Below are 14,349 nucleotides of genomic sequence, written 5' to 3' on the forward strand. Positions count from 1 at the left end.
TTTTATACCATATGATGTTGATAGCTAGAGAGAGATATAATATGAAAAGATTGTTATAGCTTAATCCTGTTCCATATTGGGAGATGATGAGTACTTCACATAGAGTGAGTGGTTTGGTTTATAAAAATAGTCATGAGTGCTAAATCTCATATTGCTTAGTTACTAGATGAAATTAGGCTTTATAAGGGATTATAGGGAAGCTCTAAGTTGACTAGTCTTTTTGAGGTAATAGTCCAGACGTGGCTAGCTCTTTTCCCTGTGTCGTTACAAATGGAATCAGAGCCACCTAGTAATGCCAGGCCTTGTGGTACTGGAGCACCGCATGACATGGCTTTTAGGCCCTCTAACGAGGACATGAGGGGTTTAAGAAGGGGAGTTTGTAATACCCATGTCCTATATTGGGAAGATGAAGAGTAGCTAACATATAGTGAGTGGTTTATAAAGATAAACATGAGTGTTAAGTTCCACATTGCTTAGTTACTAGGTGAAATTGAGTTTTATAAGGGATTTTAGGGAAGCTCCAAATTGACTAGTCCTTTTTGGGTGATAGTGTAGAACTGATTAGCGTTTTTCCCTGGGTCGTTACAGGTTACCTATAAAATTAAATTGTCTTTGTTGTGTTTAATATTCTTAAGAGATATCAAATCTGTTAGATTCAAAATATACTCCATGAGTGTATCTGTTTAAGTATATGCATATGAGTGTGCAATGTGAACTGATGTAGGTATGCATGTGTGGGTGTGCGCATGTGAATGGATGTATGTATACACGTACACCCCAAATGCATGTGTTATTCATGTATTTTGTATGTTTACTTGTAAATATTTGTCCTTATCCAAAAAAAAAAAACTTGCAAGTATTTGTCAAATCCTCCATGGTTTTCTAATATTCTTTATTTTCTTTGGTAAGAGTGAGGGAACAAGGAATATCATTGCACTTGGCACAATACCGCTGGCCACTATAGAGAAGTTCACAAAAACAGTGAGTTCTCATTTCTGTAGCTTCTTCGTTTGCATTTCTCTGTTTTGTGTTCATGTTGAGGTGACCTTGAGTAGGAAACTTATTTGGTTCTCCAGCCTGGAGTATAAATATGTCTATAATTTCATTGTGCAGTTACTTTTTTGAGACAATGATCTGATTACATTGTAGAGGAGTTTATGCAGATTCATATCTGTGTGTTTTATTTATTTATTTATTGTTATATTATGGTGTAAATGAAGTGCTAGGATGTATATTCTAGTTGCATTTGGACCAACTCTGCATAGATATCCCTACTGTGCAACCCTTTCCAATTTTACCAGGACTCCACTTCCATCATCTCTACCTTTATCTGTGCATTTTCATCAGGTCCACCTACATCTTGATTGCTCCTCTCATTTCAACAGCTGTTTCTTTTGTGTCATTTCACTTTGCATTCCTTGTCACTGTTTTATGTATCTTCCGTGGCATGTATATCAGTCAAGAAATTGTACTTTTAAAATTTCTCTGCTTGCTTATAGAAAAAAGAAAAAGAAATTGTCCTTTTAATGCCCTTGGCTGCCTCCACGGATCCAATAGCAGATAAGTGTTTTTAATCCCCTTACTGGTAATCCATTAGCTTATTAGAGTTTGGGAGTTGGTTAGTGTGGAACCTGTTACTATTATTGAATACTTCTTGTCATCTTCCTTTTCTAGTCACCGGGAGAGACTGCAGTACCACTTGATGCACTTATTTGAGCATCTTCACCCCTGCAGAGTGCAAATTAGCCTTCAACTTCTCTGCCTCTGTCCCTGGTGGACCAGGAAACCTCGTGTTTGATTTTGGTGGGTCAGTTCTTCAGTCCAGTTTTCCTTACGAGCTTGATTGTCTTGGTTATTCTTTCAGCCAAAACTCTGTAAGCTTTTTTTTTTTTTTTTTGATAAGTAAATGATTATTCGAGGCTAGCAGTAAGAGTCTTGTTCTGACATGAAGTTGTTGGAGTTGGGTTTATTGCTTTGCATCTCTCATTACATAGGGACATTTGCCATTGATGGAAGGTTAGAAAGCGAATGGCAGTGGGTTTGGGATGATTGAAGATAAGATGAAGTAGGATTAAGAAACAAGGGAGGAACTGAGGATTATCTCTTCCTTTTTTTTTTTTTTTTTTCAGGTTTTGCCCAATTATTCTTCTTATGCATGGAACGTTTAATTTTTTTTTTCTTCTCCAAGTCTGGGGCTATTGTCTACTTCTACCTAGGTTTGACATGCATAACTGTCTGGCTGACTCCTTGCTTCACGTTACAATGGATCATGAAGTCTGATATGATTCTGTCACTTGTATCACTGGTAAATCCGTCTTGTGAATTATAATTTTTACAAGTGACTCCACCCTCATAGGCGTTGATAAGATCTTGTCAAACGTCCTTTTTCCCCTACCACTGCCTTTAAAGGGGTTGCTTGACCCATGTGTCCTTCCTTAGACTTAGTTACTTTCCCGGTGCTTAACCTGATATCTCTCTTCTATTTCTTGAATAGTCGTCATAGTGTGATACCTTGACTCATTTAGCTTTTATAAGATGCTCTGTTTTGATTGCTTCCTAATTATGATCCCTAACTTTATATACGAGCTATATGACCCCTTTACTAGCTGTAATGCTCTCTTCTCTCTCTTTGATCTTCTGGGGTGGGTTGTGGCAATACTGAAACATAAAGTACAGACATAGTAAAAGGTATGGCTTTTTGGTAGGCAAGATGAGGGGTGCTGTAATCTTTTCTCAAGTTCATGCAAGTTTCTGCTCCACTGTCATCATGCTGATCGCACTCAGGAAATGACGCATTCAATTATCTGATGATATTGATTCCCTCGGTTCTATTCTTTTGACTTGATTGAAATGTTTATATTTTTATCACTCATGTTATTTGACCTTTGGATGTTGGTCCCACCCCTAATTTTTGTGACTATTTTAGTGTGAAATAGTTGCATGTTTAATTTACTACTTTAAGGGCATGTAGGCTGTAAGGGTTCAATCAACGCTTCGTCAGTTTGATAAGACACCATCACGACGACTTCTTCAGGTCATTGGTATGCTTTCTAACAATTTCCTTATCTTAATTTATAGTTTTGATGTGTTAAATAAATCATCATGTATGATGTCTTTATTCTTTAACATCTTGAATCTTTGGACAACTGCTTTTGTCTCTCCTTTGGTGATTAGTTATCATGATTTCTTTGTTCTTGTTACTCCTACTAGCTAGGTGATTTGTCTTGTATACATCTTGTGTACCTAAGAGTGCTTTACGCTTTTAATGATATCTCGATTATTTATATAAAAAAAAATATCATTCTAAGATTGTTTTGCAAGCGAATTGTTTTTTTTGAAGATTTATTGGACGACAAGATGTTGTTTGGATCTCATTGAATACTAAGGGATGAGTGGATGTGTTGGCAGTTGATATTAGTGCACAAGGTGGTGATCTAGATGTTGCCTTGGTAGTGGTAGTTGTGTGAGCAAGAGCCCGTGGTTGTAGCCAAAATTAGGCTTTTACTTTCTCTTATGCGGGAAAGCAGTGCCAATTGCCAAAGGGCTTTAAGGCTATTTTTTAGGAGAGCCCCTTCATTCAGTACACTATTTGTAGAGAAGGTTTGTACATGAGGTAAAGCTAAAGAAGGAGACTAATACTTGAGGTAGCTAGAATGCTAAAACACGTTAATTACAAGAGAGGAAATGCACAAAATCTGGAGGCAGAGCATGGTCCATGTTTTCTGTTGATAGCAGTTTCTGGAGGAGAGTGTCCTGAAAATCTGCAGCTGTAATTTTCCTTAAAGTCAGCAAGTCTTAGAAGTCAGCTGCTTGTTTGTTGGAGGATTTCTGTGAGATTCAGTCATGTGGTTGTGGTGAGAGAGGAGATCGTTGACAGTGCTGAGCTAGTAACAGTAAGAGAGTGCTTAGCAAAGTTCAGGCGGTGGATTTGACGCCGGAGTCAGAGAAGAGCATGGATTCTCTAGAGGTATCGGGAGGATTGGAGAAACAACAACAACCGAGATCGGCACCATCACTGGAGAGACTGAAGCACCATCCCGAATGCAAGAGACCTTTGAGCTGCGCTTGTTTTGGAGGTCTGTAACGATGGCTCGGTGAACGACAGCAGGCGCGGTTCTAAGTATATCAGAGACTGTGGGGTGAAACTCACCGTTTTGAACATAGGTAATTTTGGAACTTTGGCCTTTAAAAGGTCACGTGCCACTCTTTTTGTCTCTTTAGATGGACTAAGTGGACGGAAGGTCCAGATTGACACAAGTGGTAAATGTCAAGGGGTTTATCTACCTAAAATTGAACATTGGGTATCAGATTGCCAATATGTGGATACATCAGGGGGGTAAAATGTAATTTTTCCAAAAAATTATTAAGGATATTTTCGTCATTGGGGGGACATTGTCAATTGAGTAATAATTTGAGAGGGAATATGTGGAATTTTCCTAAAAAAAGAAAGAAAGAGTAATGTTGCATGTATTTCCAAGTGCTTGCTTCTTGGTGTGGCCGTGAAAATCACAATTGATATATTATATACATATTAGCTTGTCCAAAATCTACTAGTAATTTTTACTGTCAAATTAAGGAGTAAGCACTTTGAAGTACATGTAGCATTTCTCAAAGAAAAATCATCACATGGTAGTATCAAAACACTAGCGGGTGGGATACAATTTTTTTAGATGTGGGTTCTAGGCTCCCTGTGGTTAATATCTCACACTTGTTGTTTGCGGATGATACCTTGGTCTTCTGTGAGGCTAACCGTAGCCACCTGCACTATCTGCGTGTTCTCTTATTATGTTTCCAAGCTGTTTCTGGCTTAAAGGTCAATCTGGCCAAACCCCTCTTAGTTCCTGTTGGCAATGTGGATGATTTTGTTGAGTTGGTTGACATTTTGGGTTGTGGGACTTCCTATCTATCCCTGAAGTATCTTGGTATGCCGCTAGGGGCGTGTTATAAGGTTAAGTCTATTTGGGATGGTATTGTGGTAAAGATAGAGCGTCGCTTAGCTAGTTAGAAAATGTTGTATTTGTCCAAGGGTGACAAGGTTACCCTTATCAAGAGTACTCTCTCCAATCTACCCACATACTTCTTGTCTCTCTTCCCCATTTCTGCTAGTGTGGCCAATCGTATTGAGAAACTCCAAAGGGATTTTTTATGGGGGGGGGATAGGCGATGAATTTAAATATCATCTGGTTAGTTGAGATAAGATCTGCTCTCCGATTTGTGAGGGAGGGCTGGGATTAGAAATTGAGGGCGTTCAATTGCGCCCTACTAGGTAAATTGATATGGGGCATTTTGGGTGTGAGAGAGATGCGTGGTGGAGAGTAGTGGTGGATTCTAAATACGGTAGCCTATGGGGCGGGTGGTGCTCTCTCGAGCCGGCAAGTGCCTTTGGAGCGGGTGGTGCTCTTTCGAGCTGGCAAGTGCCTTTGGGGTGGGGGTGTGGAAGAACATCAGAAAATGTTGGGATTCTTTCTGAAGCTTCACTAGATTTGTTGTGGGGGGATGCGGCTCTTAAGGTAGCCTTTCCAACTTTATTTGGTATTGCTTGTGTGAAGGATGCCTCTGTTGCAGATAATTTGGAGTTTTTGGTGGCTCCAACCAGTGAAATGTGAGCTTTACTAGGGAGGCTCACGATTGGGAGGTGGACGATTTTGCTTCTTTATTCTAGGCGTTGCACTCAGTCAAAGTGAGAAGAGGCAGCGAAGATAAGATGTGGTGGGTCTCCTCCAACAAAGGTTTGTTCAAGGTCAAGTCCTTCTTTTACTTCTTGTCTTGCTATGGGGGTAGTCGCTTTCCCTAAAAAAGTGTTTGGTGCACTCAAGCTCTTTCAAGAGCTACCTTTTTTTAGCGTGGTCCGCGGCTCTTGGCAAGATCCTTACCCTGGACAACCTTAGGAAGCGGCATGTTATCGTGATAAACATATGCTATATGTGTAAGAAGATCGGGGGAGTCCGTGGATCATCTTCTTCTCAACTGCTTTGTGGAGTAGTTTCTTCAGTTGTTTTAGGGTGTCTTGGGTTATACCCAGACGAGTTATCGACTTGTTTGTTTGTTGGTGGTCTTCTGGAAGGCCACAGAGTGTTGTGGTGTAGAAAATGACGCCTATTTGCCTCTTTTGGTTCTTATGGAAGGAAAGAAACAATAGGAGCTTTGAGGATTTGGAAAGTACCTTGGAAGAGATTCTATTCTTGTTCTACCTTACATTATACTTTTGGACTACGGTTTATGTTAACCCTTTGTCTTTTAATTTGCTGACTTTCTCGCTCTCTTTTCTCTTTCTAATTAGGTGTTTCTTTTGTATACTCCCAGTGTACTAAGGGGAGCCTTACGCTTTTTTAATGAGATTGGTTTCTTACTTACATAAAAAAAAAAAGATGTTGTGCATGGTTTCTTTTATATTACTATTTATAACATTGTTGATATCATCTGCTGCTTACCATATTTAAATGTTTTTACTTATTTGTTAAAATAACTTTCTTTGCACTTTCTTTTATTAGAAAATTGAATTAGTTTTAAAGTGCAAATTGTATTTTCCTACCTTCAACTATGAGGTCTGTTGGGATGTCCCTCTAAACTTTAAATTTGAGTGTTTAACCTCCTAAACTATAGGTCTGCAGTATCACCCTACTGTTAAAGTTTCTCCAATTTCTGTTATATTCAACCATAAATTCATGTGTTTATCTCATTATCTGACGAGCTTGTGTCCATTTTTTTTTTTCTCTCTTTCATATAATTATGTGAGAAGCATATGAATATTATGGTTAAATATATTGAAAATTGGGAAAATTTTCAATAGTTTGGGACGTAGTAACTAATCGTATAGTTTGAGAGTTTGATTGCTCAAATTTAAAGTTTAGAGGGAACATTTCAAATGACACAATAGGTTAAAGTGGGAAAGTACAATTTGGCTACATTTAGAAGTTGTTGATACAAATGAACGCCCCTCAATATATATAAGTCCTAGGTCTCCAATTTATTATAGCATAGATTATTTTTTTGTTACGATATAGTTTTCCAATTTTTCTTATTTCAAGCAATTGCTTTTCATTACCAATAATTTTTGCTGGTTTTAGTGTTATATTTATATTAGCTCTTTATTCTTATAGCTTAGGGGCATTCTTGTAATCTTGTTATATTTACTCTATATAAAGTGCTACAGTGAAAGTGCTTCTTTACGGGTCCTAAAACTCTCACACATTTTCTCTCTTCTCTCTTCCATTACTCTTTCCTTTCAACTCTACAGTTCACTTTTACACTTCAACTACTGGAATAGTGGCTATATGTATTGCCAGTTAGCTAACTTAACAAAAAAAATGTATTGCCAGTTAGCTATTTCTTTCTTTAACCTAGTTGGTCTTGTATAGCCCATACAATATATCCAGTTAGTCTAATGATTTACTTGGCCCTTCTTTGTGAGATTGTAACAAAAATAATGGTTCCTCTTATATTTTGCAGGCAAAGATATGAGAATTATTGTTTTTGCTTTCCGCCCTAAAACGAAGCAGGTAAATTTCACTGCAAGTCCTTACTGTATTCGATTTACTATGTTTGATGTGCAATGTCATATTTTTCAATATATTTACTCTAAACCTTGTTTTAATGTTTATAGTAAAATTTCAATTATTAATTTCCAAGGAGTGAACAAATAATATGTAAGAGCTATCCACAATGGGCTCCTGAAGTGTGTCTGATTTAGATGACATCTTTAAAGACAAGTAGATAGCTCATAGGAAATATTCCATTAGCTTAGGAACGAATGATTGGATTTTACTTTTTAGATGTTACTGCATGCTTGGGTTTGATGTGCCTGAGTTTAACACCACCTTCAAAAAGGGAAGTTGCTAAAAGGAATGCATTTTAAGTTCTTCTAATAAAGGGAATTCCTTAAATTCAAGATTCCGCACTTGCACAATTATTTTATCTTCCAAAATTTATCTTTAAACTGGGAAAATTTTAATCCAACTGAAAATGCAATTACACCTTACGTTTTTTTTTTTTTTTTTTCGATAAGTAATCACACCTTTCGTTTTTTACAATAACAAGGAAATGGGGAGGGATGATAGTATGGTGGGGCACTACTGTTGGTATGAATGAAGCAAGCGATGATGGATTTCATAAATCTTTAAAGAAAGGATGAGATGAGGTTAATGTCATCAAATGGATTAAAGAAAGAGAAGGATCTTGGTGATACCTTAATTTCATGGAAGAAGTGCTTCATCTATACTCCCGGGTGCCATAACTCAGACATGGAATCATGAAGAGGGACTATGACTGAGGGATTTTGTGATTAGTTCTCTCTCTCTCTCTCCCTCTCCCACCAACAACCCCCCGCCCTTCTTCTTCCCCTTCATTTTTTTTTTCCTTTTCTTTCTTATTGTGCTCTTCTTCCCCATTAATGAATTCAAAATTTACCCATTGAAAACAAAAGTCAATACTGAGAATGCATTAGATTAATTCACTAAATTCCTTGGCACATTAACGTGATGCATTTAGGAAAGAAGGATTCAGACTGCTGAGATGGAGTGATATTTTTAAGTAACCTTTCTCTTAAGTGTGGGGTTGATATAAAACCCAAAAACCACTTGGGAGCATTAAAAGAGCTTCAACAAAAGTTTTCTCGTTCTACTCTCTCTCTCTCTCTCTCTCTCTCTCTCTCTCATCCCAGACCAAGCGTTGGCGCATGAGAGCGCGTCAAGCTAGGAGACCCATTCTCTTCGCTTTTCTGCTCTTCATTGTGTGGGTTCCTCTCCACCGGCGACCATGTAACTTTCTATGGGTCGGTTGTTCTGTGTTTTGGGGGTGTCTTGAGATGGAGAAAAGTTTTCTCGTGGAGTCGAAGATTTTTGTCTTCTCGGTTCTGGATGGGGCGTCAAGGCTGAGGGTGGGGGAGAAGAGAAAAAGCTTTTCCGGCAAAATCGTCATTAGTCCTCAGTGCTCGGAGTGGCTTGCATCGACGATGGAGATTCTTTTGGGTTTCCCCGAAGATCAAGAGTTCATCAAATCTTTCAGGGAAGGGTCGAACATTTTGATTGCTCAGAGAGGTAGTAACCAAGCTGGCTGATACTTAGAGGCAACAGTATTCGGGTTGGGCGGCCGGAAAGGACTCATTTTGATCCCGGAAGGCCGTGGTGGGTGGGGTTGGCTCAAATTCTCAGATGAGCTGAGAAAGGCCGCTGTTTTCTTTTCTGCCAACGTGGGATGCGGATCTGGATCCCCGTATGTGTCGGTCAAAGATGAGGGGAAGGAAGAAGAGGCGAAGTTGGGAATGGTTCCTTGCTGGAAGGGTCCCTCCTTTGTGGAGGTGTTGAGGTCAGGCAAGGTGCCTTTCGTGGGGGGTAGTTGTTCCAAGTTGAGTGCTGCGTCAGTGGAGCCGTGTGTTCTGGATCTTTCCCCATCGGTGAGGCATGCAGAGGACGATTTGAGAACGGCGGTAGACTGCTTCTCTCTGGAATCACCTCCGCTTGATTTGTTGGACAAAGACCGGCTTATTTGTCCTCTGGGTAAGAAGCTTCTCTCACATTCGAATTTGAAATTCGAATTTTCTAAACATCGTACGTGGAGCAAGCTGGGCAACAGGTCTAACTTGGCTTTGGGCCGGGCTGTAAGGAATATTTTGGACCCTTTTTTCGGGACTGGGCTAGGTCGTAAACGTTCGGGTTTCCGCTTAGCCCGTCTCCTCCTGAAACTTTTAGCCTCCCGTCCGTCGAGAATTCAGCTGGAGTTGACGCCGTAGATTTCTTCTGGGATTCCTCTGGTCCGTTCTTCTTCTGGTGGCTTGAAGGATGCTTCGTTGGATACTATAGAGTGTGTGGGTATGATGTTGTCGGGTTTGCTAGGGTGCCCTCTTTCGCCGGATACTTTTGGGGGCTTGAGGAAGGCCAGAGAGGAGCTTGCCCCTGGGGTTTCTCCGGTTCTGTCTTCTTCCAGGGGTGGTTCCAGCAGCTCGCCGGGTGTTGGTTCTACGGTTGGCTCACCGAATAGGATGGTTCCCCTTCCTCATCCTTGGAAGATCCTAGGTCGAAGTCTCTGATTCAATACAAGCGTAAAGGGAGGAAGTCGAAGTCGGAGGTGGGTCAAGGAGAGCACAAAGATGTGGACTTTCTCAGGCGGGGGTTTCTTAAGTCGAGTTCATCCTCTCATTCACAGGCAGATCGTGGTTTCTCAGGCCAAGGTTGTTCCAGTCCTAGTCGAGCTTCTCTTCTTAATTCTGTGGAGTGGTCTTTGTTTTGCTCTTCAATGGGGATCGGGAAGGGGCAAGAGGTTAATACTGTGGCTTACCTCTCTGCCTTGGATGAGGAACATAGATAGTGGGATAAGATTGAGGATTGAGAGTTCTAGGGTCTTAGGGTTGGGTTGTCTTGTGGGTTGTTTCTTGTCGGGTCAGTGGTGAGGCTTTTGCTTCTTATATACTCCGTGTGTACTAGGGGCGCCTTACGGTGTTCTTTTAATAAAGGGTTAAATACCCCAGAGGTACCTGAGTTTTACGTGTTTTTAAATTTAGTAAGTTTCATTTCGTATCACAAGTAGTACCTGAATTTGGAAGAAAAAAGCCCTAGGTAGTACCTGTCAGATTTCTCGTCCAAATTTCAACTTTTCGCCACGTGTCAACCGCTGAGGTTGACACGTGGCACCCAAAAAAAAAAAAAAATTAAAAAAATGATTAAAATTAAAAAAATTAAAAAAAAAACTAAAAAAAAAGAAAAAAAAGAGGGGTGGCTGAGCCACCCCCCTTGGCCGGTCTGTGGTGGCCGAACCACCCCCTATGGGGTGGTTCGGCCACCCCACAGTTGAAAAAAAAAAAAAAAAATTTTTGAAGGGTTTTGGCCCTAGGGGGTGGTTCGGCCACCCCAGACCGGCCAAGGGGGTGGCTGGGCCACCTCCTTGGCCAAAATGGGGGTGGCCGCCCACTCCCATGGTGGCCAAGGGGGGTGGCTCAGCCACCCCTCTTTTTTTTTTTTTTTTTTTTTTTTTTTTTTTTTTTTCATTTTTTTAAAATTTTAATCGTTTTTTTAATTTTTAATTTTTAATTTTTTTTATGTGGTGCCACGTGTCAACCTCAGCGGTTGACACGTGGCGAGAAGTTGAAATTCCCACGAGAAATCTGACAGGTACTACCTAGGGCTTTTTTCTTCCAAATTCAGGTGCTACCTGTGATACGAAATGAAACTGAAGTACTAAATTTAAAAACACGTAAAACTCAGGTACCTCTGAGGTATTTAACCCTTTAATAAAATTATAATTATTTATCAAAAAAAAAGTGTGGGGTTGATAATAGATTACCAGAAACATCTAACATGCTTAGACAACATGTTTAGAAAAGCATTCATTTGGAGATGACAATGGTATTACAATTTGAAATGCTCGAAGTTTCTTTTCAGGGAGCTTTGTGTATCATTGCATTATGAAGGATGTAGAACAAGTTTTTTTTTGGTGCTTCAGAAACTATGTCGTGAGGGTCACATGCTAATCATACGCTATGAGTTAATTTATAAAGTGTGTATATGGTGAAATCCAGGGAAACAATAATGAATCAGTGGGGTCCAATTTAGTTTAACATCATATATCATGAAACTCTAAAATATGTCTACCTGAGGTGCATTCGAAGTTTGCTTCAGGAATCACATACGTGAAGTCTATCCAAAAGTCAGTTAATATTAAATGTTAATAAAAGAATGGTATTGGGAAAGCGAGTTACAGAAGATGGTAGATGCAAGTGGATCAGTGCTGACCCAAGATTGCTATATTTATTATCTCGTTTGTTAAAAAATTATTGAGAGGTTTATGAACAACAAATTTTTACGCATCAGTAATTTGTTTTTCCAGTTAGTTAATGTTTTTCTTTCTTTTTGTCTCCAATTCTAAATTTTAGTGTTAACTTTGTAGTTATAATAGTAATTATTTCTAACTAGGTGTTTCTCTTGTATACTCCCTATGTACCTGAGTAGTACTATTTTATTTTAATGATATTTCGATTACTTATCAAAAACAAATTATGCCAGTGCCTGGGAGTAATTTAAGCCATGATGGGTTATTATAAGTCGCTTCTTGCATGTCATATGATTTTTGAATCTTACAGAGACGTGCAGTATTTGATGCATTACTGAGGTGTACTAAGCCAGCAAGTCTACGGGATCTTTATGCTTTTTTTTGTGGACCTTCTAAATTCAACAATACTAACCCAAAGGTGCGGTTACTAAATGAGTATTTTCGGCTTCTTGGAAAAGGCTCCTACCATGCATCAATGAGTATGATTGAGAGTGGGTCATTCACATTTTCCAATGATGAGTGGAGAATAAGTAGCATAAATTCCAACTATAACATGTGCCCAAGTTATCCATTTGCCTTTATTGTGCCAAGAGGCATTAGGTAAGACAGCTAGTCTATACTTTCTGACTTCTCTCTCAAATTTTTTAAGGTTGATAAAATTTACTTCATTTTGATACTGGAATTGTGAATGTAATAAATTTGCATGGCCATTGATGCTAGTGATGAAGAAGTGATTCAGGCTTCAACCTTTCGTGCAAGATGCCGATTGCCTGTAGTTTCATGGTGTCATCCTGGTATGCAACAATTCTTCTTTTTGTTCTTTTGTTTGTCAGGACTTACTTATGTTTTGCTATACGTGTTGAGTTGCAGTAACTGGAGCTGTCCTTGCACGTTCCTCCCAACCATTAGTTGGTCTCATGATGAATATGAGGAGGTAATGTGAAATATCTGTCAAATCAACCGCCCCAAAATCCAGAAGAATTTAATGGAAACAGAAAGAAAGAAAAAAAAAACACACACACACAGAAAAGGCAGTGCAGATAAAAGATGTTACATTTATGGAGTTTGAAGGGAGTTTGAAGTGTTAAATTTTGTGTTTGTTCCATATGCCTCTTGTCGAAATTACATGGATTCTCTTCTATGCATTTGTCTGCAGCAACACTGATGAAAAGCTTGTTGCCGCACTTTGCACCCAACTTTCTGGTGTAATGGGGGAGCGGAGGTAGGTGTATAAAATTTCTTCCCTCTGTTTGTTCTTTATTGTTGTTGTTGTTGCTGCTGCTATATTATTATTCTGTAGTATTCATATTACTCTTATTGTATAATATCTTCACAATGCTAAAGATCCCTTCAAGTGTAGGAAAGACAAGGCACACATGGTGTAGGTTGGTGTGCCTTGGTGTGGGTTGCCTTGTATCTTAGTTGGGCCCTTTTGTCGTTTGCTTTTGGGTGTTTTTTCGGCTTCTGGGTTTTGCGGGTTAGCTTCGGTTGTTTCTGTGCATACTTCCTGTGTACTTAGGGGCACCACCTTTTTTAATAAAGTCTTCTTACTATAAAAAAAAAAATAAATAAATAATATCTTCACAATGCTATGGCTCTCTTATTCTTTCTGGACCTTTCTTTCTTAGTTTCTTCCAAAATATTGACATTTACTTCCTAATTTAATAGTGCTGCTCTACATAATATCATCCAAAGCAACTTTTTCCCCCTTCAGTCCATATGATGCAAAACTTTCTGTTTAAATGCCACTCTGTATTCTAGTGTCTACAATCTTGCAATGATGAAGCTTGTGTGTAGTAGTTCAATTATTATTATTATTATTATTTTGATAAGTAATTGAATTCCATTAAAAGCATAGAGGTGTACAACCCTAGTACACAGAAAGTATACAAGATAAACCCCTAAGATAGAAATATAGTCTAATTATTTAACTACTGCATGAATGAATATTATCTGAATATGAAGTGTAGAACCCTCAAAGATTTGTATGCATGTTATTACTTCTTTGTGTTACGTATTGTTATATATTTTATTAATCTTAATAAAGTTTCTCTACTTACCTATCAAAGTGTTTTGTTGCAATAATTGACTTATGATGCTTATTTCTTCTATAATGGGGGTTTCGATAGTTAAAGAAGTTTTTCTTTGAAAAAAGTCTATATTTCTGTTTTTGTGGGTTAAAATTGATTGATTTAGTTTTTTTTTTTTTTTTTTAAAGGAAGCTATATATTGCTGATGCAAGACCTAGGAAAAATGCTTTGGCGAATGGGGCAATGGGAGGTGGCTCAGAGTCATCGTCAAATTATTTTCAATCTGAGGTCTCTCTATGGCTTCTGCTGTCAGATTGTCAATATCTTGGTCATAAAATTTGAATTCACATTATTTAACAGCGATTTTTCCTTTTTGTCATTTTCATCAGATAGTTTTCTTCGGGATAGACAACATACATGCAATGAGGGATAGTCTTGCTCGACTAAGAGACTACTTAGACACTTATGGTGCCTCTTCCTCAGATGGAATGTCATCATTCTTGGTTAGTCTCCAAATTTTATATGGATCCTGGCTGCTATATCAATGCTAGACTATGTT

At 38.8% G+C, this 14,349-nt stretch overlaps 1 protein-coding gene across 2 annotated transcripts in view; it reads left to right on the forward strand.

Annotated features, from left to right (window-relative positions):
* Window positions 1-14,349, forward strand: part of LOC133879697 (phosphatidylinositol-3-phosphatase myotubularin-1-like) — a 53,606-nt gene that overhangs the window by 19,761 nt on the left and 19,496 nt on the right. For both annotated transcript variants that reach the window (XM_062318398.1, XM_062318397.1), the window contains exons 4-12: window positions 910-981; window positions 2,972-3,041; window positions 7,450-7,499; window positions 12,071-12,360; window positions 12,481-12,554; window positions 12,631-12,694; window positions 12,917-12,982; window positions 13,979-14,078; window positions 14,180-14,293. In XM_062318398.1, the coding sequence (XP_062174382.1) occupies window positions 910-981; window positions 2,972-3,041; window positions 7,450-7,499; window positions 12,071-12,360; window positions 12,481-12,554; window positions 12,631-12,694; window positions 12,917-12,982; window positions 13,979-14,078; window positions 14,180-14,293 (900 nt within the window). The remainder of the gene's footprint in view (window positions 1-909; window positions 982-2,971; window positions 3,042-7,449; window positions 7,500-12,070; window positions 12,361-12,480; window positions 12,555-12,630; window positions 12,695-12,916; window positions 12,983-13,978; window positions 14,079-14,179; window positions 14,294-14,349) is intronic.

Source organism: Alnus glutinosa, chromosome 10 (genome assembly GCF_958979055.1).
Source record: "Alnus glutinosa chromosome 10, dhAlnGlut1.1, whole genome shotgun sequence".
In the NCBI taxonomy this organism is placed as follows: domain Eukaryota; kingdom Viridiplantae; phylum Streptophyta; class Magnoliopsida; order Fagales; family Betulaceae; genus Alnus; species Alnus glutinosa.